The sequence below is a fragment of the Mastomys coucha genome, unplaced genomic scaffold (genome assembly GCF_008632895.1).
Source record: "Mastomys coucha isolate ucsf_1 unplaced genomic scaffold, UCSF_Mcou_1 pScaffold7, whole genome shotgun sequence".
Taxonomy (NCBI): domain Eukaryota; kingdom Metazoa; phylum Chordata; class Mammalia; order Rodentia; family Muridae; genus Mastomys; species Mastomys coucha.
In genome coordinates, this window is record NW_022196913.1 from 48,409,858 (window position 1) to 48,432,708 (window position 22,851).

Below are 22,851 nucleotides of genomic sequence, written 5' to 3' on the forward strand. Positions count from 1 at the left end.
GATGTGGGCATCCACTGGAGAGTGATTGACCTGGGGTGGCGAGGAGGGTGGTCTCCCTCCTCCAGAAGCCACCTACTGTCCATAGCTCCCCAGTTAGGGGTGGGATCTTGGGAGTTCCTTCCCCCTCCATGCTGAAAGCTTGCCTACCTTGGGCTTGTGCAGATCATCACTGCCCCTGTGACTTCAGGAGTCATGTCCAGAAGACACCGTTCTTCCAGACCTCTGGAACTTAAGGTCTTTGTGCCCTGTCTTCCCCTTGGTGCCTGAGCCTTGGGGAACGGATGCAACGCAGATGGACTCAAGATTCTTTTAGACATTGTTTTCTAAAACACTTATGAGCATGTGTGTAATTAATGCTTTAATATAAAAAGATCTCCCTTGTGAACATGTGTGTAATTAATGCTTTAATATAAAAAGATCTCCCTTGCTCAGACAAGGTAAACAAGGCCGAAAGAAGGCACCAAGCCAGGGACTGCAGGCATTCGCCACTTCTCAGGAAGTCTAGGGTGTCTGTCCCTATCACAAAATCTGGAGAGTAGCAACGTCGCCACAGCCCTGGGCTTTAGAGGAAGCTGCCCACCCTATCTGAATCTGCGTGACCCGCTCGATGGGTTTGAGGGTCATCTAGCTGGTTTCGCGCGTGCCATCGCGGCTTCCGAAGCCTCAGGGTGCGGGCCGTTCCGCGGAGCTGCTTGTCGCCGCTGGCCAGCCGCAGCAACGACGCGGACTTGGGGACGCGCGCGGGGCGGGGACCAGGCTACCCGCCTCCTCCGGCTGGGGAGTCCCCGGGGCCGGCGCGTGGGGAAGTCCCAAGCGCGGGTACAAGAGCGCGGCGCGCGCCCAGGGGGGCGGCCCGGACAGTGGCGCAGCGTTCCAGCCATGTCGCAAGGCCTCCAGCTCCTGCTTCTAGGCTGCGGTACGGCCCCCGAGCCCGGTCGCCCAGTGCAACCCGCGACCCCGCCTCGGTGGCCTTGCTTACACCGCTCTGTGTCTCCCTCTCTCTCTTGCAGCCTGCAGCCTGGCGCCGGCGATAGCGATGCGGGAGGTGACGGTAGCTTGCTCCGAGACGGCCGACTTGCCGTGCACAGCACCCTGGGACCCGCAGCTCTCCTACGCAGTGTCCTGGGCCAAGGTAAGCTCCACTGGGCTTTGCGCGGTCCCTTGCGGGGACAGTGAGAACAGGCACGAGAGAGACTGGGTCTCAGGAGGGCCCCCGGATTGGGCACTGTAAGCATTCTGGTACCCCACTTTCTCCCACCTTGCTTCATCTGCATCCGTAGCCCCAGCTCCCTTATGTTAGTCCCCCTACAAATCATGATCAAAAGCGGCTTGGTGTGGTTGATCCCACCAGAGGTTTTCAAGGGATTGGATCCATGTGACAGGGCACCTATGGGTGCAGCCAGAGGGCTGCAGAGAAAGCAACCTGGGCCTAGGTTTGGGCATGGGACAGGGAGCACGTCCCTAGACTCCTGATTTCTTGTGCTTTGTGACCATGACACCATCTCAAAGAGGGTCTCAAGTGGCTTAGGCTGGCCACAAGAGGTACTTAGGAGTGATCATCTCTTTTCAGCCAAGGCATGCTATTGGCTCGTCCGCCACCTTGCTTCTGCTTGGCAGCCTCTGAGGGGTCGGGTCTGGCCATGAATGAAGATTTCCTTAGAAATATGCTGGAACCCGAGGCCCAAAAAGGAGAGAACGCATCTGTGGTGGGAAATTGAGTTACACGAGGCAAGATATTTGAAAGGTTTCCTTTCAGTGAGATCTCTCAGACTTCAAAATTGTAATTCCTCTGGTATTTTAAAACCCAGCTGCTGTAATTTAATAGAGCCGGCCTTTGCACCTCTGCTTTTAGCGAGGTTCTGAGAGAGGCCACCTCCATTTGAAGGCAACACGAATTAAATCCCCAGGGGTGGCTCTGAGGAGGAAGCCTCTCTGGTCTCGGTTTTCATGAAACACAGGGCTGCCTTCTTCCCACAACGAAAGATGTTATAAGACCTTGCACACATGTGTGTGTTTAAACATGCAAGGCAGAATAGGAAGTATGTGTGTGTGTGTGTGTGTGCGTGCGCGCGCGTGCACACACACACACACACACACACACACACACACACACACACACACGCACGTGTATATCGTAGTATGTTTACCCACGTTAGCCACTTGTCTGGGCTGGTGGAGGGAGGGTGAGTTCAGAGGTACAGGGCTTGCCTAGCATACAAAAAGTCCCAGGTTTGAAGCACTAAGCATGAAAGCAAAACCCAAACAACTCCACCAACTGGATTGTTAATTCCCCAAAGATAATAACTGCCCAGTGCATCCTGCACTCTGCCCAGGACCGGTGTCCACCCTGTTACTGAATCTAAGCTGGTGCTATGAAGGAGGTGGCATCATGGAGACCTCGGGTCCCTGCTGTATGGAACACTAGAGAACAGTGTGCGTGTGTGTGTGTGTGTGTGTGTGTGTGTGTGTGTGTGTGTGTGTGTCCCTCTCTTGCTTGCTTCTCCTTTCGTCACTGTGAGCTCAGTAAACAGGAGTCCAAAAATCGTTTGAGTAGGCAAAACAATAGCCCTTTAAAAATATCGTAAAAACAATATTTGAGTGCTCACCATATGCCAGACTGTGGGAATAAATATTTACATATATTATCTACCTCTGTCTTCCGGAACTGTGTGGGCTTAAGAGGCCAGAACTATACTTGCTCCCCCTTTACAGATGAAAGCCCAGAGCCCAGGGGAGTGAAATGAGTGGACTTTGAATCAAGCTCTCAGATTTCAAATCTTGGATTGTTAGACTACCTTGATATCTAGATTTTCTATTTTAACTACTTTGAGTAAAGAAAAGTAAAATTTCCCCAAGCCAGCCTGCCAGCGGATTTAGCCATCTCAAGGAGGGAGCAAAACATAAAACCGTGATCCCTCCCAGACTGTAATTTAAAAATAAATAAATAAAAGAAAGCAAGCAAGCATCATTAGTATCCCCTGGGGAGTAATGAAAAGTACCCATGAGACAAGTCGATGGAATTTCAGAAGTGAGTTCAAATAGTTGTCAAATGAAATCTCGCACAGGGTCATTTGGAATGGTTCAGTAAATCATAGCAATTAGCCTTTGACCTCTCCTTGGATGTCAGCAGATGATGTCGCTCTGTAATGTATTTGCTTGTTTATTGGACACAGTTCTTGCAAGGTCTGGCCTGAAGGTCTCTTAACAATTCTTTCTTAAAAAGAAAAGAGTGGTGTAGAGTTGCTTGCTCAATGTGAATGAAGTTCTGATGAGAAACAGAAAAGGTGTCTGTCTCCTTCATCCCCGTCCATGGGCTTGGTGGCTGGAGGCTAGAGGAGCTACCTCTGCCCACTCACACAATTCTTTGATATTCATATGTATTATTTCTTCGGGACTTTTGGACAAGTATCATCCTATTTGTTATTTTATGCCCACTAATTGATTCATTTGCATTGTGGTGGCTTATGTAACAACAACAAAAAAAATTGATAGAGAGTTCTAGAAATAAGGCCAGTGGATGAAGTAGCTTGGTGTTTTTGTTTGTTTTGTTTTTTCATTGTTTTCTTATTAAATGTTCTGGAGAACTGTGAGGTAGGAGGTTTAAACCTAGCCTGGCTCTTCTCGCCTTTCTTCCCCTTCTCTATCCTGGTACTGTAAAACATACTGCTTGTGTGTGGACTCAGTGCAAGCAGAGCCCCTTGGAGTGAGGTTTAGCCGCCTACCATAGTGGCTCACATCTTGCAGGCCTTCTGCCTATCACAGTGATTGTTACATGTGGCTTAAAATCCCACTTACCATTTAGTCCTTGGGTTCCATAGAACATCCTGCCACAAGCCAGTTGGTGCAGAGAGCTTATGGTTAAGAAAGGACCCGTGCAAGCCGTATCTTAAAAACTGCATTTTCCTTTTACCAAAAACTCCAAGCAGTTGGAGTCCAGTTAGTGTCTGTGCAAACACCAATGGTCAGTCAGGAACAGTGTCCATTTTATTCTTTGTTTCTAAGCTGTGGTGATGGGGAGACTGGGGGGATTCAGTAGAGACAAGCAGTGAAGATCAAAGGTAAAGCCAAAATCAGCTGGCATCATCCCACTTCCCTCTAGCACAGCGCTTCCTAACAGGAAACCCTGAAGTTGCCCGTTCTCCCTGTCTTTCAAAGCAGAATGGATGATGGAGAAGAAATAGAAAATCAATAAGTTATATCCATTGGGACTATAACTCAGTTTAGTTTTAAGGCTGTGATAGATTGCAGCTTCTGTGGGAGGAGGAAGTTGGAGAACACAGGCAAATGTGCTTTGATCTAGCGTTCTTTTGCTGTTGACTATGGTGTTTGTTTACACTGAGATTTCAGAGGACAGAACCTAGTAATGTATGTGCTGAATAGAAGGCCTTGCATGAAGGTCTGTATATGCACTTTATGGAGTGTCATCGTGTCTACACTTGCTTCCACAAAGGTCTGAAAGTCTGAGGAGAAAACAGAGCTCCAGATGGACAACTTTGCTCATGGTTGGGGTCCTTCTCTGCTCAGAAAGAGGAGACATTTACTCCGTAGATATAGTGCCTTCCTGGATACACTAGGAGCTCTGACAACCTAGAGTGAGGCAAAGTGAAAGGGGATATCTGATGTGGCCTCTGGGTGATACTGCGGGGGTGGAACAGGCATGTGTCACAAGACACGCTTCTAGTTAGATGATTGTCAGGGAAGGGAGAAAGGGGAAGTAAGGCAGTGATTTCAGAGAATGGGTCACACTTGCCTTTAGGAGGAAGAAGATCCCTGGCTAGGGTAGATCATAGGGTGGTCTGGCCCAGGGCAATGTTCTATTGCTGATGCTCAAACTGCAGGAAATGTTGGAAATGAGGTGAATGGTTTCCCTGAGGCCCTCTGACAGCTCAAGTCTAGTCACCACACCAATGTTACTTGGCCTTTACTGCTGTCTCCCCGGGTGTTGGTCACTCTGACTGAGTGGAGCTGTATTTCCTGTCTCCACCAGTGGTGGGTGATGCTGAGCTCCAAGGGAGGGGCTCTGAAAAGAACAGTGTACCTCCTGAAGGGTCAGAGTTGATGCCATCCCCTCAGGGACCTACCCACAAGCTAACAGACACCACTTGTTGAGTTTTCTTGATTCTTGTTTTTTGGGAGAAAAGGAAACATTTCCATATTGAATTGAGGAGGACCGAAAATCTGGAAAAATTAAACATACACACACCCATACACACACACACACACAAACACACACACACACACACACACACACATTCCTACTGTCTGATTGGCACATGTCCTTCTTGCCCTTAGAGAACTCATTTGTAGCTCAAACTATGAAAAACATAAGGTTCTTGGATATGCTTTATATTTATAATGTTATTGTATGTCACAATATGTGCCACATCCTGGACCTGGTGATAGCTATCCCAAAATCAACATGGAGAAGATGACTAAGTCAGTAAGGTGACCACTGTGTAAGCATGTGGTCCTAACTTTCGAACCCCAGCATCCATGTCAAAAAGCAGCATCAATGACAAAGTTCTAGGTGGCCAGAGATAGGCAGATCCCTGAAGTCCATTGGCCTAGCAACCTAGTCAAATCTGTGAGCTTCAGGTTCTTTGAGACACCATGTCTTGACAGCCAAGGTTGAGGGTGGTAGAAAAGACATCTGATGTCCACACACAGGAGCACATGAGTGTGTACACATGCCCTTATCCACACTCAGAGACCAAGCAAATATTTCCAGAATAGCACAGAAATGTACCACAAAGCACTTTTGGTACATCGAGGTAACTAGTGATCTAAAAGGAAAATGATCTGGCAGGTAAACCTAGAGATGATGCTAGGAAACAGGATAGGCACAGAATGTGAAGGACTTCAGTGTCAAATGTCAACAAGTCCAAGGCATGCAATCTCAGCAGTAGTGAGCCACTGAAGGAGTTTCAGCACAGAAGATGATGTCATGCACATCTAAGAAGAGCACATTTCTCACACTGATAGAAAGGACGCAACACTCCCGGGAAGACAAATCTTTGGGAGCCTGTATTCTTTTACTGCATTGAGATTCCCTTCAAGTTAGCTCATGGAAGGCTAGGGCACATTTCCACTTACTTGGGTTTTCTCCATCACCATTTCAGTCTGTGTGGACAAGGAAGGATGAGGCTACCCCAGAGAGGAATAGTGGCTCATTAAAATTTCGGCCATGGCTGAACAGTAGCCTTGTTTATGTCTTTTGGAGGTAGGAATAGGGTGGCTGAGAGTTGAAGAGAAACACAAACATAAAAAAGTCACATGCTTTCTACGCACACAGGGGGAAATCTGAATCACATGAGGACTGTGTTCCCTTAGTTTATTCTTGGTTCTGTCACCGCATGGAAAAAAGGAGAAGTTTGCAGAAGGTCTCAGTGATGTAGGCATTTTATGCAAAACAGAACTGATATCAAATTCATTACCCAAAAAAGGGTTTCTCTGTCTAAAGCCACTTCTGTAATCTCTTTCTGGTTACTTCTGCAATGATTCTAAATGTGTGTGAGTGTGTGTACACAAGATTGTCTGTGTGTGTGAGTCTGGAGCCTAGAGACTTACCTTGGGTGTCTTCCTCAAATACTCTTTACCCTATATTTTTAGACAGGGTCTCTTACTGAGCCTGGAGCCAGCAAGCCCCAGGGGTCCTCCTGTACCATCTTTCACAGGGCTGAGATTACAGACATCTGCACCCTCACCCAGTTTTTCTGTTTGTCGTGTTATCAACGTAGGCACTAGGGATGTAACTTAGATCCTTATGCTTGTGCTTGGACTGGCTGAGCTCTTGCCAGTTTTCCTAAATTTTGTACCAACACTTTTAGGTACAAACCAGAGAAGGACCAAAGATCTCTCCCTGATCTACTCCTTCAAACACTTAAGCATGCTTTTTGGATTGTTGGCTCTTTGTTTCATGTGTTTGTTTGCATGGAGATGCTCTGGGTAAATGCCTGTGTGTGCCTGGTGAAACTAGTACTGACTTAGAAGATCTGGCTGCAGTAACATCACGTGACAATTTCTTGGAGTATTCTTGAGTCTCCTGGATGTTCTCCAAACAAGCAGAATCTTCTGGGATAGAGCCCAGAAGAGCTGGTGGCTAGTAAGGATTATAGGTCCAGATGGAGAAGAACCCTAGAAAAGGAAGATGTTAGATACCTCAGGCTCTGTCTGCAGTCACCTTGGATCAGGCTTTCTAGTGTACCTGTCTCTGAGGAGAGGAGGCACATAAGTAGGACTGAGCTAGAAGCCTGGGCCCCATGGACAGAGTGTTCTGTATGCCACCCTTATGTAGAGGTCTGTGCATTGTATATCCCCATCAGTTAAGACTTTCTGTTACAAGGGGTTGTAATTCTCTCTTAAAGAAAGTGAACTATGTTGACTTATCCATAATGAATTAGGTTTCTTATTTTTTCACATTCCCATCATATACAAGCCAACATAGGTCTTTTTCTTTAGAAAAAGCTGGCCTCAGAGCTTTGTAAATATCCCCCGGGCTTGGTGCCATTCCATTTATCATCTTTTCCAGCCTTTATATTGGTTTTATTGCTAGCTACCCTGTGGCAGTGAAATAGGAGCAGGTAAACACACTTGCGTATTTTTTCCCAAACATCATTTTTTTCTGATTAGGTTTTTCCTCTAATAGGACAAGTACCTGGCTATTCTTAAGTGGCTATGGTTGTATCATATGTCCATTACAACCAGTCTCTGAGGTCCCAGGATGTTAGAGCAGAGTCAAATAGGCCTCCTCTATGAAGGACACGAGCTCAGAGTCCAGTAGGCACCTACCACGAGATGACAACCTCAGAATGGTAGATGTGAGCCATGAAAGGTCCGTGTCCTAGCTTGGAAACATGTTTCTACTTCATTATGATGGTACTTGAGAGAATCAGAATGCAGTGGTGTTTTGGAGACCTTGTGGGCAGCTCACAGATTTCTCTGTAGCTGTCTGGAGAGATGTTTCAGTCAGTGAAGTGCTTCCTGTGGAAGAAGGAGGGAGTCTGATTCCCAGAAAAAAGTCAAGTGTGGTGGTGCAGCTCCCCGGAGCTTACTGGCCAGCCAGTCTAGCCAATCAAAGAAAAGCCCCAGGACTGTGAGAAACTCTATCCAAAAAGGCAAATGAACAGAAAATAAGATTGGATGGTGCCTAAAGAGCAAGGGCAACTGAGTCTGTCTTCTGGTCTTCACATGCGCGTGTACCTACATGAACACACAAATGCAAATACAACACATGAACTCACATGAACACACACACACACACTCACATGAGTGCACATATGCACTCATATGAACACACATGCACACACATGACACATGAATGCGCACACACATGTACTTGTACATGTACTCTCATAAACACATGCACCCACATGAACACACACACACACACACACACACACACACACACACACACACGAAATTTCTCCCTAGAGCAATGGATTGAGACTTTCAGGGTAATTTTACCAGAAAGGAGCCAAGAAGGATGAGCTGGAAGAGCCATCTGTAGATGGAGCAGTAACCAGGCAGCTGCAGCAGCAGCACCTCCTCTAGCTCTCCCAATTCCACAGTGCCCTCATGTGCTTCTCATGTGACTTTTATGATATATTCCTTCTAGACAAGGGTACGAAGCACAGAGATGAAGTACGTGACTGAAAATCACCCAGTTAGCTAATACAGAAGTTCAGACTCAGCTTCAGGCTTTCTGATTTGAAAGCCAAGCTGCTTGTCACGTTCCCATTATTTCTTGAATTCATTCATTTATTCAGAATGCACATTCTGGATCCTTCCTGTGTGCAATGAGCTATTTAGTATGCTGAATGAACCCTTGGCTATGTATTTAAAAAAAAATAATAATGCCTTTAGGGCTTTCCATCTGAATGGTACCATACTTAGGGTTGTATGCAATATGAGATATATCTTGACTCCACTTCTCTAAGACGGAGTCATTCCTGGATACAAACTAACCCTGAGCTGCTCAGCCAGCTGGCCATGAACAGAAGAAATGGTGGTAGGATGGGGCTAGGGATGGCTCCTACTCCTCCCCACTCCAAAGACAGTGCAATTAATTAGGCTGCCTCTGCCATACTCATAACTCCTGTTAAGAGCCATAAATCTGCCTCTGTCTGTTGGACCTAGCATGTTTCAAAGTAGAAAATCATTTTTCTAATAAAACTACACTCAGAAAAAAAACCTGACATTAATGCTCATACATTTTATACTCATTATGACATCAACCTCGGAGCCAAACTATTTTGCACATTATAAAGAGCTGTTTTTATGATGAATGGGGATTATATTAGCACTTTAATTGAGTTCGAAACCAAAGTACATGAATGTTAGTGCACAAGGAATGCAATTAACAAAGAGCCGTTCCAATAGGCTTTGGCTAAGTCAGCTTACTGCAATGACATTTTTAGACACTTGAGGTCTCCTCTTCACATATGATTTATCAAACTGGTAGGTGAGATGCTTAAATTCTATGTGGTTTTTTTCTTCTCAAAAGAAACTTTTCACTGAGAGTCAGTCACAGTTTCAACAGATCTAATGATTGAGGTGCTCAGACTTGTAATCAAAGCCCGTTTGCTATAGGACTAGAAATGTTGCTGTAACACTTGAATTTGGTCATTTCTAGGAAGTTCACATGGTGTGCATGTGTGTGTATGTGTGTCTGTGTGTCTGTGTGCTCCCTCATTCTGGTCACTCTCCACCCCTTGTTTTCTTGTGACAAACCTTCTTTATTGACTTGGGAGATCATTTCAGCTAGACCTGTTGGCCAGTAAGTCCCTGAGCATCACTTGCCTCTTCATTCTCTGTACTGGGGGTACGAGCATCCTTTTACTTGGGGGATGGGTATCTGAGCTCACACCTACAAGTTTCCACAAGCATTTTGTTCACTGTCCTCAGGTTCGTTCTCTTTGAGCTGGCTAAGGTGGCCTTGACCCGGCAATCCTCTTGTATCAGCCTTCTGACTAGCTGGGATCTCAGGCTGTCCTACTAGGCCTGGTTAGTTGTCATAAATTTGAATAAATATATTTGAATAAATTACATAAATTTGTTTGAAAAAAAACATTTACACAATAGTTCCTAGTTGAAATACGGGCTCCAAGCCCACATTATTTATTTAGTTTGTACTTATTCAAATTTGTCCATCATTAAGAAATTCATTTAATTCACATGCCCTTAAAATTAGCACTTGTTTGTTTGATGTTCCAAGAATTAAAGAGAAAGCTCACTGTAATTTAGGTCTTGTGGTTTCCTTAAGGTCAAGTCTCTGTCTCAGAGAGAGAATATGATATTTAAGTCATTTATTCAAATTAGAGGCCTTGAGACAAATCAAAGTCCTTAGGCTTTCTGCAAACAGGAGATCTCAATTTTTTTCCAATTCAAAAATAAATAAATAAATAAATAAATAAATAGTTCAGTTGTCAGCATAAAAGTTAATCCACAGAGTGTGGATATTTAAAACAGCATTGGAACAAGCGTTTTGAGAAATTAATTTGCCCAAATTATGTTGTGCTTTCCCATTCTGCACGGCAATATTAGCATCTCGGAAAGTGCATTAAACAGTTCCCGTCAATTATGCTCGGCTGTGAATGAATCGGAGGGTTCCTTTGTTATAAATTACTATTTCCTAAAATGCTTTCTCAGAGAAGCAATGAAACACTTTTGGGCTTGGAATGTTTAAAACGCTGCTCTTGCCAGTGGTTGGTTTTGAGCCAGCTCCAAATGCCCATATGAACTCAAAGCAAAGAGGGGGCTGGTCCTACTGCCACTTACCTTTCCGCGCTCTCTGAGACATCTCCAGTTGCTGGTGCTGCTTCAGCCACAGCTGCTTCACTTGACATGGCAAGATGACACAGGTCTTTTGAGAATATTTGAAGTTTTGCATAAGGGTTTCCTGGTACCCATAGTGCTTCATTCTGGTTTTGAGCATGTAACAGAGATGTAAGCAGAGATGTTTCCATTAGTAGGGAGGACCTGTATGTCTCAGGTGGAGTCATGGATTACCTTTTTCCCCTTTTTGGAAAGTTATATCTTAGGATGACAAAAGCAAGAGCAACTGACATTGCATATACCTTGAACATGAAACCAGGAGCGGCATGTGGGACGTTTCCAGGTGCACTGTGTTCTAGGGTCATCCCTCTTAGCCACAACTTCACTTATTTTCAACTTATTTCCAACCTGTGGCCAATCATTGTCCAAAAATCTTAAATGAAAGATTTCCAAAATAAACAATTTCCAAGTTTTACATGTTTGTTGTTCTGAGAAGCATGCTAGAAACCTCACAGCTTGTCTTATCTGGGGTAGGAGTTACCCTTCTGTTCACACAAAGGTATGTTACCTTTTTGTTCCGCACAGGATAAGCTACCTTCTCATAGTTACTATGTCATCTTTGTGGTTGTCAGATACAGGATCAGGTAGCTTGGGTTCAAGTATCCCATACTTTACTTAATAACAGGCCTGTCACACAAGAGTAGTGATGCCAGCAGTTTGGATATACCAATGAGAAACTATACAGTGCTTTCTGACAGAGAGAGAGAGAGAGAGAGAGAGAGAGAGAGAGAGAGAGAGAGAGAGAGAGAGAGAGAGAGAGAGACCCAAGCTCCTCTTGTTGAGATTGCTAAGGACCATGGTAAGAATGAATCTCTTATCCCAATGTTTTGAAGAAAGAAAAAGAAATGCTTGCTAGTTTTGTTGCTGTACTGTAAAAGCTATGGTCAGAGTATGTCTCAAGTGCTTCAGTGAGATAGAAAAGGTATTAATTTTGGGTATGGAAAATGTGAGCAGAAAACTAAACTGTCCTGAGTTGGTATGGACCAGAGAAAAGCATTGTGCTTTTCCAAGGATGAGCTCAGCTCTACCTGAGATTTTAGACGCTCCCCTAGGGACTTGAACAGAGTCCCACAGATATGACAGGACACCACTGTGGTTAGGTATCCAGCAGAGTGCTGGCAACTCATTTGGCAAGCATTCTTGGGTTCTGCTAGCTCTCTGGCACTGGTTCTCAGTGGCACTGAAGAGGGAGGGCCTTTGGAGGAGACCCGTGAGAGCTGAGATATTTGGCAGTGGTGATTCAGCAAGGCAGAAGTTGGCAGGAGATCATGGTGACAACTTTGTTCTGTATCTCCCTTCATTTCTTCCATCTGTCCTTACCTATTAGTGGCCTTTGTGTTGCCACTCATAAACAACTGGAATGGAATCACTAGAATTGTTCCAAAAGTCCATAGAAACCTGACCACAAATTGTACTCCTTGCTGTTGGGGCTGCTTTGTTTCAAAGGGAACCTCCTCTGCAGATAGATAGGAGGCCACTGTCAATCAGCACTGTTTTCCAGCATCAACCTGCCTCTCAAGTCCCAACAGTTAGCTTTAGGAAAACACAAACAAACAAAACCAAACAAAACCCCCAACATCACCGCCTATGCCCAGGCTCCAGGAGGCACTGGAGGTTTTGATCTTGACTTTCTTGTGGGCTTTTCTGATCCGAGGGAGAGCCTTCTTGATAGATGAGAAGCTCCCCAGGAGGAGAGGAGAGGCAGGTCATCTCTAAATGACTATTGCAGTCAAATTTGCTATTGAAGAATGACTTAGAAAAAAAGAGAGATGGATGGAGCATTGGTCATGGCTATGCAGAGACTGCGGCAAGTTAATCAGCTCACACTGGTCTTGTGTGGCACTGGACAGTCACAAGTGGGGGGAGTTATAAGCCACAAAGAGCCAGCTCTATATGTTCTAGACTCAGTCGGATGATCTTGGCTTCTCTGAAGATTCTTCAGCTGCCTCCTTTCATCATTCCTGTGTATGTGTGTACATGTGTTGCATGTGTTTACATACATGTGTGTCCATACATGTGTGCGTGTGTGCATACATGTGTGCGTGTGTGTACATGTGTGCATGTACATGTATGCATGTGTGTACATGTGTGCATGTGTATACATGAGTGGAGAAGCCAGAAGTCATTGTTGGATGTCATTCAATCATCTTTCCACCCCTTATTTTTTGACACAGTGCCTTTCATTAAGCCTGGAGCTCCCCTACTTTAACTAAACTGGCATTCAAGCCTCTGGGATCCTCCTGTCTCTACCAGCACGGGGTGGGGGTGGGGGGTCACAGGCATGCGCCTTCACACCAAGCTACTTTTTTGTCAGTGCTAAGGATTGAACTCAGGTCCTCACGCTTGTACAGCAAGGCCTTTGCCAGTGGAACTGAGTCCTCAACCCCGATGTTGCTGTATTTTTGTAATTCCAAAAGCCCACGTCTTTTAGCTTCCTCCCAGAGGCTCTTGTTTATTTAGTGAGGGACCTTAAAAAGTGGGGAGGACTGTCAAGAAATGGGACTCATGTTCAGAGACAGTCTGAGAAGAGCCGGTTTTTTCCCCAGCTTGGCTCTGGGAGTGAGCATAAATCTGCCAGCAGATGTCTCTGCAGCCCACTATACAGCAATGTCAGCACGCTGAAAGCTCGCATTAAAACTGGGTGACCTTGTTATACAGTTTGGCTTCCTACGTTAAACAGAACTGACCCAGAGTGTACGTATTTGTGCTTATGCATACACACACAGGCCTGTGCATTTTCTCCCAGAATCACCCCCAACCCCTTGGTTATCTGTTCCCTGCCAGAGTCCCCTCCTCTGAATGCTGAAGTATTGTAGCATGTCCCCCACTCACTGTTCACTACAACACAGAGAAGTCCAGTGACCTGTCCCTTTCCCTACAGTGACTCCTGGGTTCTGTAACAATAGTAAGGCTAGCTGAGGGATGCCACTTGTCCCAAGGCTTCCTGCTGGTCCCCAGCCAAGCAGTGAAGGGCAGTTCCAGGCTGTTAGGGATGCTGACTGCCTGCCAGCACCGAGAGCAATGTTCTGCTTTACTATTAATGAAAATCTATTTTAGAAGCTTTGAAATTAAAGTGTGTCCAACCTGTTGCCCAAAGGGCACATGTGGCTCTGAATAGCTATAAATGTGGCTCAACACAAAGTTGTAAATTTATCTAAAATATTGTGAGACATTTTGGGGGGATTTTTTTTCCCTGTTGATGGTGGTGATTTTGGTTTTTGTTGTTGCTGTTGTTGTTAATTGCACATTTCTTGAATGTAAATTTTGTAAATGGCAAGAGTATGCTATATGGTCAAAGGCTGGATGTGCCTAAAGCCATTTAGGTAGAGGAGCCAGCTACTAAATGTAGGTTAGAAACATGATCAGGCCTTGCAAGCCTGAGGACCTGAGTCCAAGCCACAAAAACTCAGTAAAAAAAAAGCCAGATGTGGTGGCACATGGTTGTCACCTCCACCTCAGAGTGGCAGTCAGGTCTGGGGCTCGCTGGAAAGTGTACATGGAAAGGTTCAGGCCAGAGAGAGAGAGAGAGAGAAAGAGAGAGAGAGAGAGAGAGAGAGAGAGAGAGAGAGAGAGAGAGAGACCCTGCCACTAAAACACCTGAGAAATGCATCTGAGGTTGTCCAAAGGCTTCTCCACACACGCATGCATATACGTGTATTTGTACACACATGAACATATACATGTATGCATATGAAAACACATACACACAAAGGTATGGATGGGAAAGAAAGTGGATGTTGAATGTGGTGTATGTCACATCTTTGAGAAGGAGAGAGTGAAAGCGACACACAACTCAATCTCTAAGAGAGCTCAGAGAGAGAGCCATTTAGATGCTTGGCTAGCTTGGGTATCTAGCCTGTCAGGAAGGTCTGTCATTGTCCTTCCATAGGGTACTTTGCTTTGACACATAAAACCTCCTCATGCCACTGTCCCAAGCGTCCTGCCTCTCTTAGAAGAGAGATAAAGCATCATCAGGCTCTAGTCTTTATGACCTTGAATATCAAAGGTGTTTGCCAACAGGGGCCATTATTCAGTTGTACCTTGAGTTTAGTTGAGTTTGAGTTGGGTGGCAATGGTTTTGGGTTTGTTGTTGTTGTTGTTCTGGGTTTTTAAAAATAGATTTAGGAAGTTTTCCAAGAAAAAGGCCAGTATCCAAAATTAAAAACCAGCTAGTAGGTGACCTAGCATCTGAAAAAAACAAAAGAATGTTTAAAAGTGCAAAATCCAACCCAGAGTGATGCGCATGGTGCCCACTCCCTCCCCCTCCCCGCCTCCTCCTCCCACCTCACCCCACTCCCTGCTCCCAGCCAGTGTCTCTCTCACCCCTGCAGGGTGGGGGCTGTGTTGGTTCCTGGTGCTACAATCACAACATGCAGTCTTATCTTGTTTCAAAGCAAACACAGCCTCAGAGTTTTTGTAGATTCTCTTCTTCTCCCCTGGAATTCACATATACGGGGGTGGGGAAAGCACCCTGTCTCACTTTGAAAACATACATGTTTTGATGGTTTTGTGAAAACAAGTGTAAAGCCCTCATGCCAGGCTGTCAGTAAGTAACTCCTTGCTGCCTCTTCACAGGTCTCAGAGAGCGGCAGCACCGAGAGGTTGGAACTCCCCGAGAGCAACCAAAACAGCTCCTTCGAGGCCCCTAGGAGAAGGTCTTACTCCTTGACAATCCAAAACACTACAGTCTGCAGCTCTGGCACCTATAGGTGTGCCCTGCAGGAGCTCGGAGGGCAGCGCAACTTCAGTGGCACAGTGGTTCTGAAGGTGACAGGTAAGCTCACCTCATTTCCTTTCTTCTCACAGACAGGGCTATGCTTTGTGCGGGCCCCAAAATCTCTCCTCCTCCAGAATCAGACCTTGAAGCTTAGGACGACATCTGTGGCTGGAAGTGAGCTCCTCTGAAGAACATCATAGCTTTTCCTTTACGTGGCTTAATCTATGCACTGAATTTTGCCCAGCGTTTGCTAGGAACTAAGGCCAGCAATGACAAACATATTGTCTGTAAGGTTCTGGCTTTGCACAACAGTTCCATTCTCCTCATGCCATGTAGCTGAAAGCTATTAGAACTAATACAATAAACTTCAGCTCACAAGAGCATGACTGCTTTTTAAAGGGCCAGCCAGGGTTTGCACTTTTCTCACTGCTGCTGCTGCACACACACACACACACACACACACACACACACACACACCTTACACTCTTTCCAATCTCCAGCCCCCTATCCTGGTTTGCTTGTCCTGGTGACACGTTATACACTTGTCATGCAATGTATAGCTTAGCTGAATACCCATCTTCCCTAGAGAGCAAGCATTTCTCCCTTCTGTGCTTTCTTCAATGCACAGTAGATCCTCAACCCAAGTGGATAAGAAATGACAATAGCTCACCGAGAGAGAGAGAGAGAGAGAGAGAGAGAGAGAGAGAGAGAGAATTATGAGGGACCATGAAGATATGAACAGAGCACAGTTGGTTGCCTTCCATTTTCTCTTCCAACATAGTATTGACTCCAAGTTAAGGGTCAGTCTGCAATGCATTGTTTAGATCTGGCTCAAATGTTAAGTGACATGCACTAGCGTGTAGCTGGCTATGTAACTGTTTTAGTATAAGCCCCATCTCTTAAATGGGGGCAGTGACATCTGTATTTTAAGTCTGTGGTTAAGCTTAATGAGATATCACATTAGGATATTAAGTACAGTGCCTGAGGTAGACAGGACACTCCGTCAGTGTCAGTGATCTCTAAGCTATTGTCTCTTAACCTTTTCCGTTGAGTTATAGACCTTAGTGAGAATCTAGTCCTAGACCCTCTGCATTGCAGTTTTGAATCCAATCGCAAATCCATAAGACTCAAGGGAACAATTTCTTGGAATCGTCTGCCTGCTGCCTGGCCCTGCCCAGGCTGTGAGCCAAACCCATTGGCAATCTCATCGTAGCATGAGCCAAACATCAGCTAGTGCCTGGATGGGACAAAGGCCTTCCTCCCAGGCTGCTCCTGGCTGGGGCCTCCCTCCTGCCCCCTTTAATGCCACAGCCAGAGTTTCAGAAATCCCGAGGGAGCTGGTCCTGCCAGCCCAACTTGCTGGCCTTCTCTAAGAACTGCAGTTAACTGGCTGGCAATGGTTAGAATGCTCACCTAGTGTGTGGGAGACTCTGGGTTCAATTTGAAGTACCAATAAAATCCAGGAATGGTAGTCCATGCCTATAATCTAAGAGCTTAGAAGGTAGAGAGGTAGCAAGATCAAGAAGTTCAGAGTCATCTCTGTTAACATGGTGAGTTCAAGGTCAACTTGGGCTACATGATACCCAGTCTCAAGAAGACAAATAAAACAGAACTCTAGTTGGATTTCTTGGAGAAGAACAGGCAGATCCCCAGCCTCATTTTCTAGTGAGAGTGCCTTAATTTGAGGTCATTCACCTAAGAGTTCAACTTGCCACAAGAAGTAAAGGGAGCTAATGGCCCTGGAGGCTCAGCAAGCATCCCATGCATCTTGTGGCAGACGGCCAGTGCAATGTGACAGCAAGCTCTCAAGATTGCTGTCACTGCCACCATGACTGGTCTTTACTGATTGACAGATTTGGGGGTAGGGATGGCCACATTAGGAGCAGAGGAAGCAGGAACAGAGCGGTGTGGAAATGTCTTTGAATGTATTCATGGGTTCCTTTTCTTTTTTTAAGGATGCCCCAAGGAAGCTACAGAGTCAACTTTCAGGAAGTACAGGGCTGAGGCTGTGTTGCTCTTCTCTCTGGTCGTTTTCTACCTGACACTCATCATTTTTACCTGTGTAAGTGTCTGGTCAAAACATCTATTGCTGTGTCATGGTCCCCGGAGTCCCGCTGGTTCCTGTAGGGTTTGTGGACAGTGTGGATCATTGAATGGTATGGAGAGAGGGTGAGAGGCCCTCTGAAGGCTGGCTGGGCTTTTGAGGCCTGCACACTGGGAAACACAGGGAGGGTCTCCCAACTTGGTTCTGGTTTAGAGAGCCTTGTGGAACATAGTCTAAAGCCTGTGAGGTTAGGCAGGTCAGGTTGTGTAGCAAAGTCTGAGGAGCCCCACGAAGACCTGAAGGACTTGTGGTCCCAGTGTCACTATTCACCACCTTGGGGATGAGGTTTTGCTGTCCCTTTGATCATGCTGCCCTGGGCCTGTTTTCTCTCAGTGGCTCTAATTATATTTTTGCAGTTCCCATCCTCTTTAAGATTTGACTCTAAGAAGAGCAAGCACTGGGACACCCAGAAAGTCCCCTGGAGAAGAGGGTAGCTAACAGTACTTGAGTACTCTTGACATGTTCTTTAGCTGTTGTCACAGGCTTCAGTTGGACACTCTTAATCCCATTATTGCTTGTCTATTCACCTGGACTGACCATGGCCCTCAGGGAACAGGGCCATCTGAGACTGACCAACTGAAAACAATCATCCCCATATGTCTCAGGGCCACCAGAAGGGTTGGCTACACAGGGACCAGGATAGACTCATCCTGAAGCCACCCAGGGCTGGCCTTTGTCACCTACCATATCCTTGTATTCAGTTGTCTCTCTTACTGTATAAACCATGTGTCTGGTTTCTATTTTAAAATCAATCAACAAGCATCACATCATATCCTGTAACTATATAAAATTATTATGTGAATATAAATTTAACTCACCAGTTTATTTAAAAAATTTTAGAACAAAATGAAATACTGGTATTTCATAATCAGGCAGGGGTGTAAAAGAGTATTTTTGCAATACTCATGACTTTGAAATGAACTGCTGAATAGTAGACTAAGATTTTTTTAGATGTTATGAGTTTCTTAAAGAATGATTACATCAATTAATCTGAAAAAGATTCTTAAGGTGAGTGTATTTTTGGTGGTGCCATTCATTAAAGATAAAGCCTTTCATAAATGTGCTTTAAATAAAGTAGAGGCTGTGCTTAAAATATTTCTAAAATAAAAAGGTAATATATAAAATACAACCAAAGACTCCCAAGAGTACTTGCTGTGTATGAGCATTCTGCCCACCACTGCATGGGACAGAAATAGTTGTTATATGCCCAACCTACCAGACCTTGCTATTTGGTTGGCAGGCTTATTTGTTCATACAAAGGTAACTTGGGGGTGAAGGGGCTGGAGAGTGGTTGAGAACACTGACTGCTCTTCCAGAGGTCCTAAGTTCAATTCCCAGCAACCACATGGTGGCTCACAACCATCTATAATAAGATCTGGTGCCCTCTTCTGGTTTGCAGGCATATATACAGCCAGAACACTATATAATAAGTAAATAACTCTTAAAAAAGAAAAAAGAAGGCAACTAGGATGGTCAGACAAATGCATTAGGATGGCTGCCATTAGTGTCTTGTTGGCAGATGTATGCTTCCATAGGCACTGGCTTTCCATGCTGGTCTGTGACAGTAGGAGACAGAGATCACTGAAGTGTTGAATCAGTGAGTGTCCTGATGAGATTTGGAAACATTAGGGAGGTGGCACATATAGCTTATAAAAAATGAGGGATGGTGAGTATCCACAGTGAAGTATCCAGCCAGCTCTAGGGGAGGGATGACAACCACCAGATTTTCCCAATGACTAGTTTCTCAACATCTTTTCTTTTCCCTCTTTTACAGAAGTTTGCACGACTACAGAGTATTTTTCCAGATATTTCTAAACCTGGCACAGAACAAGCTTTTCTTCCAGTCACCTCCCCAAGCAAACATTTGGGGCCAGTGACCCTTCCCAAGACAGAAACGGTATGAGTAGGGTCTCCATTGTTTTTTACAAAGCCAAGGGCACATCAGATCAATGTGCCTGAATGCCACCTGGACAAGAGAAGAATGAGCCCCACTCTCAGATGGCAACCTTTCTTTGAAGTCCTTCACCTGACAGTGGGTTCCACACTACGCCCTGCCACAGGATCTTGAGCACCATCATATGATCATGAAGCATGGAATATCACTGCTTCTCTGTGGCTGTCAGCTTAATGTTTCATGCAGCTAACTGGTCAACCTCGTGAATGCTTTTCAGTCATATAAAAGCTATGGTGAGATGCAGGTGGAGCAGGGTCATGGGAAATATGAACATTCTGAGCTGGCCCTGTGACAGACTCCTGAGGACAGCTGTCCTCTTCTACATCTGGGATACATCTCTTTGAATTTGTCCTGTTTCATTGCACCAGCCCAGATGTCTCACATCTGGCAGAAATTGACAGGCCAAGCTGTGAGCCAGTGGGAAATATTTAGCAAATAATTTCCCAGTGCGAAGGTCCTGCTATTAGTAAGGAATATTATGTGTACATAGAAATGAGAGGTCAGTGAACTGTTTCTCAGCAGGGCCTTTTCATCTGGAAAAGACATCCATAAAGCGGCAATACAGAGGGATGCCACATTTATTTTTTTAATCTTCATGTACTGGTCAAAGAAGAATTTTCATGTTTTTCAAAGAAGTGTGTTTCTTTTCTTTTTAAAAATATGAATGTCTAGTTACATAGCATTGCTAGCTGACAAGCAGCCTGAGTGAATATGGAGAATGTCCCTCAGAATAGGGACAGCAAGCTAGAAGTCCTGTACAGTGCCCTGCTGGGAAGGTCAGACCATGGACTGAGCAACTAGAAGTCTAGCCACAAGACTGTCTGTATGATCCTGGACGAGTCACTTGTGGCTTTCACTCTTTAGCTTGGAAACCAGGTAGTTTAGTCTGGGTTGACTACGATGGATGTGAAGATGCTTGGGGAAAGCTGAAAGTAATGGATATACTGGCAACTCTACTGCTGTTACCTTGTTGATATCCTAGAGTTCTGGAGCTGGGCGAATGCCTGTCATATCTCAGCTTTCCCATCAATCCAAACAAAGGAGGCCACATAAAGGACATGAGCATGGCCTTCTGTGTGAACTCCTCCTGAGAAACATGGAGACTGGCTCAGTGTTTTGCTCTTAAAGGACTAATCACAAGCTCACCTGAAGATATGGACCTATGGGAGCTATTGCACCATGACAGGAGGAAGTTCTCAGATGTTGCACTGATATAACATTATTGCATTTCTTCAATGAACTTAGCCACTTCCTCCTTTGTTTCCCAAAGAGATTTTGTCCCACTAATGGTGTGTCCATCACCCACACTATGAGAGTGAAAGGGGTGCTGAGGAGATCTGGTGGGCTTATCTCTCAGCCACCACTTTCATCTATTAAAAGTATGCATGTCAAGAGTGGTGTTCTTCTTTTCTATCTTTAAAATGGTTCCGACTTTAGAATGAGTATTTGGATGCTGAGTAGAAAGTAAGAATGCAGAAATGGTAGTGGTAAATGACTGGCTGCTTCCCTGAGTCTAGGGCTGGGACAGGGGCGGGTGGGGGCATGGACACATGGGTGGCAGACTTCTGTGACATGACACTCCTTCTTTCTGGAGCTGCATCCCTACCAGGTGGTAATGGTCAGCTTGTCCACCTAGGTGATCACGGAGGCAGGTACCAAAAGGGAGGTTCTGCCTTTAAATGATGTGTGGAGTTGGGGCCCCTGGCCTTGGGATTCATGGAGTTTTACTGGAGGTTTTCAAATAGACCCCTAACCTCTAAGCTGTTATGAAAGATCTAGACAAGTGTCTGTGGTGTTATAAAAGACTCATGGGTGAGGTGTCCTTGTGAAGATAAATATACTAGTGTCTGTAAAAGCTACAGAACCACTTTGATTGGACTCAGCCCATTGTCAAATGCTCTACAAATGAATGTACCTGGGCAGCTTAGTCTTCTTTTGAGGAACTCAGATGTCTGATCCATTTGAAGTTGTGCCCCGCCAGTCTAGAGATTTAGTGTAAGAACAGTTATTGGTTTAATAGATATGTTCAGAAGATTGAGAGAGTCCACAGAAGGGCTAAGTGTCTAGCAATGTTCAGAGACCAGGAGACCAAGAAAGAAGGAAAGGGAACAGGAGAGATGCCAGGGCTCACACATTTTTGGAAAGCTTGTTTCACTAAAAGGAATAAATTGACTCCGTAGGTGTTGCATGTTGCCTTCGGAGAATACACAATGAAACTCTCTATAGGCCTAAGAGCTATACCATGAGAGAGACGAGGGAGGGAGCTGTTCTTGTCACTTTAGATAGAATTTACTAAATACATTATTAAAACTTAATAGCAGGTTGACTCCATGTTTCAAGTTTACTATTTAGTGTTGAAAAATATGTGTCTGTGTCTGTCTGTCTGTCTATCTGTCTCTCTGTGTGTGTGTGTGTGTGTTATGAGAGGGAGAGAGAGAAGGAGAGAGAGAGAGAGAGAGAGAGAGAGAGAGAGAGAGAGAGAGAGAGAGAGAGAGATTAAGGAGAATTTATTGGCTTCTGGTACTCCAGTTGCATCTTATCTACTATTTCAAAGGACCATGAACTGAATTTATTGTCTTCACCACTGGGGAAAGCTTTGTTCTTACAGTTTCCCTTGTCCATGCGATTAGATCTACAGTTATACCAATTTTGCTGTGGAATGTCCCAGGACACGAACACAGACATACATATCAGCTGCATGGTCTAAGTCTGAAGTTTTCTGATTTGTTGTTGTTGTTGTTGTTGTTGTTGTTTTGTATTCCTAGTAATATTTAGCAGGTCTCATCACAGCAGGGCCTGGAAGCCAACCAGTGCCAACTACTCTGCCAGGGTTATGGCCCCAGGCACACAAGCAGTAGAGTGAGACCATAGTTACCTGACAGCACTGTCTGGAGTCTCAGGACCCTGAGCTGTTCTCTCCTTGGCAGCTTTGTTTGGTTGTATTGATTAGGTAATTAATAATAGTTTGTGTTTCCTTTGTAAAAATAGCACACAGGAGGGGATGGAGAAATGGCTCAGTGGTTAGGGCCACTTGCTGTGGTTGCAGAGGACCCGGGTTCTGCTCCCAGACCCAACTCCTGTTCCAGGAACTCAGTTGCCCCCTTGTGTCCCCCATGGGCACTACATGCCTGCGGTGCACATACATACATCCTGGCTCTCCTTCTCCTCTTTTGTTCAGATAAGTACCGCAGTTGTTGGGATGCTACAGCCTATCTTCAGGGAGTCTTCCCCTCTCCTCAGTTA

The 22,851-nt window shown here is 45.2% G+C and overlaps 1 protein-coding gene across 2 annotated transcripts; it reads left to right on the forward strand.

Annotated features, from left to right (window-relative positions):
* Window positions 1-534: 534 nt before the first annotated feature.
* On the forward strand, window positions 535-21,000 carry Cd83 (CD83 molecule). 2 transcript variants are annotated; one of them, XM_031358988.1, is made up of 5 exons: window positions 546-916; window positions 1,011-1,132; window positions 15,409-15,607; window positions 17,506-17,612; window positions 19,429-21,000. In XM_031358988.1, the coding sequence occupies exons 1-5, from the start codon at window positions 880-882 to the stop codon at window positions 19,555-19,557; spliced, it is 594 nt and encodes a 197-aa protein (XP_031214848.1). In that variant the 5' UTR covers window positions 546-879; the 3' UTR covers window positions 19,558-21,000. The 2 variants fall into 2 exon arrangements, with proteins under 2 accessions (XP_031214849.1, XP_031214848.1); XM_031358989.1 differs by lacking the exon at window positions 19,429-21,000 and having other exon boundaries at window positions 535-916; window positions 15,409-15,600; window positions 17,506-17,592.
* The last annotated feature ends 1,851 nt before the right edge of the window (window positions 21,001-22,851 follow it).

Coding starts and splice junctions, on each gene's coding strand:
- Cd83 (XM_031358988.1), top strand. CDS start 880: ATGTCGCAAGGCCTCCAGCTCCTGCTTCTAGGCTGCG. Junction 15,608..17,505: donor AGTGGTTCTGAAGGTGACAG/GTAAGCTCACCT, acceptor TCTTTTTTTAAG/GATGCCCCAAGGAAGCTACA. Junction 17,613..19,428: donor CACTCATCATTTTTACCTGT/GTAAGTGTCTGG, acceptor CCTCTTTTACAG/AAGTTTGCACGACTACAGAG.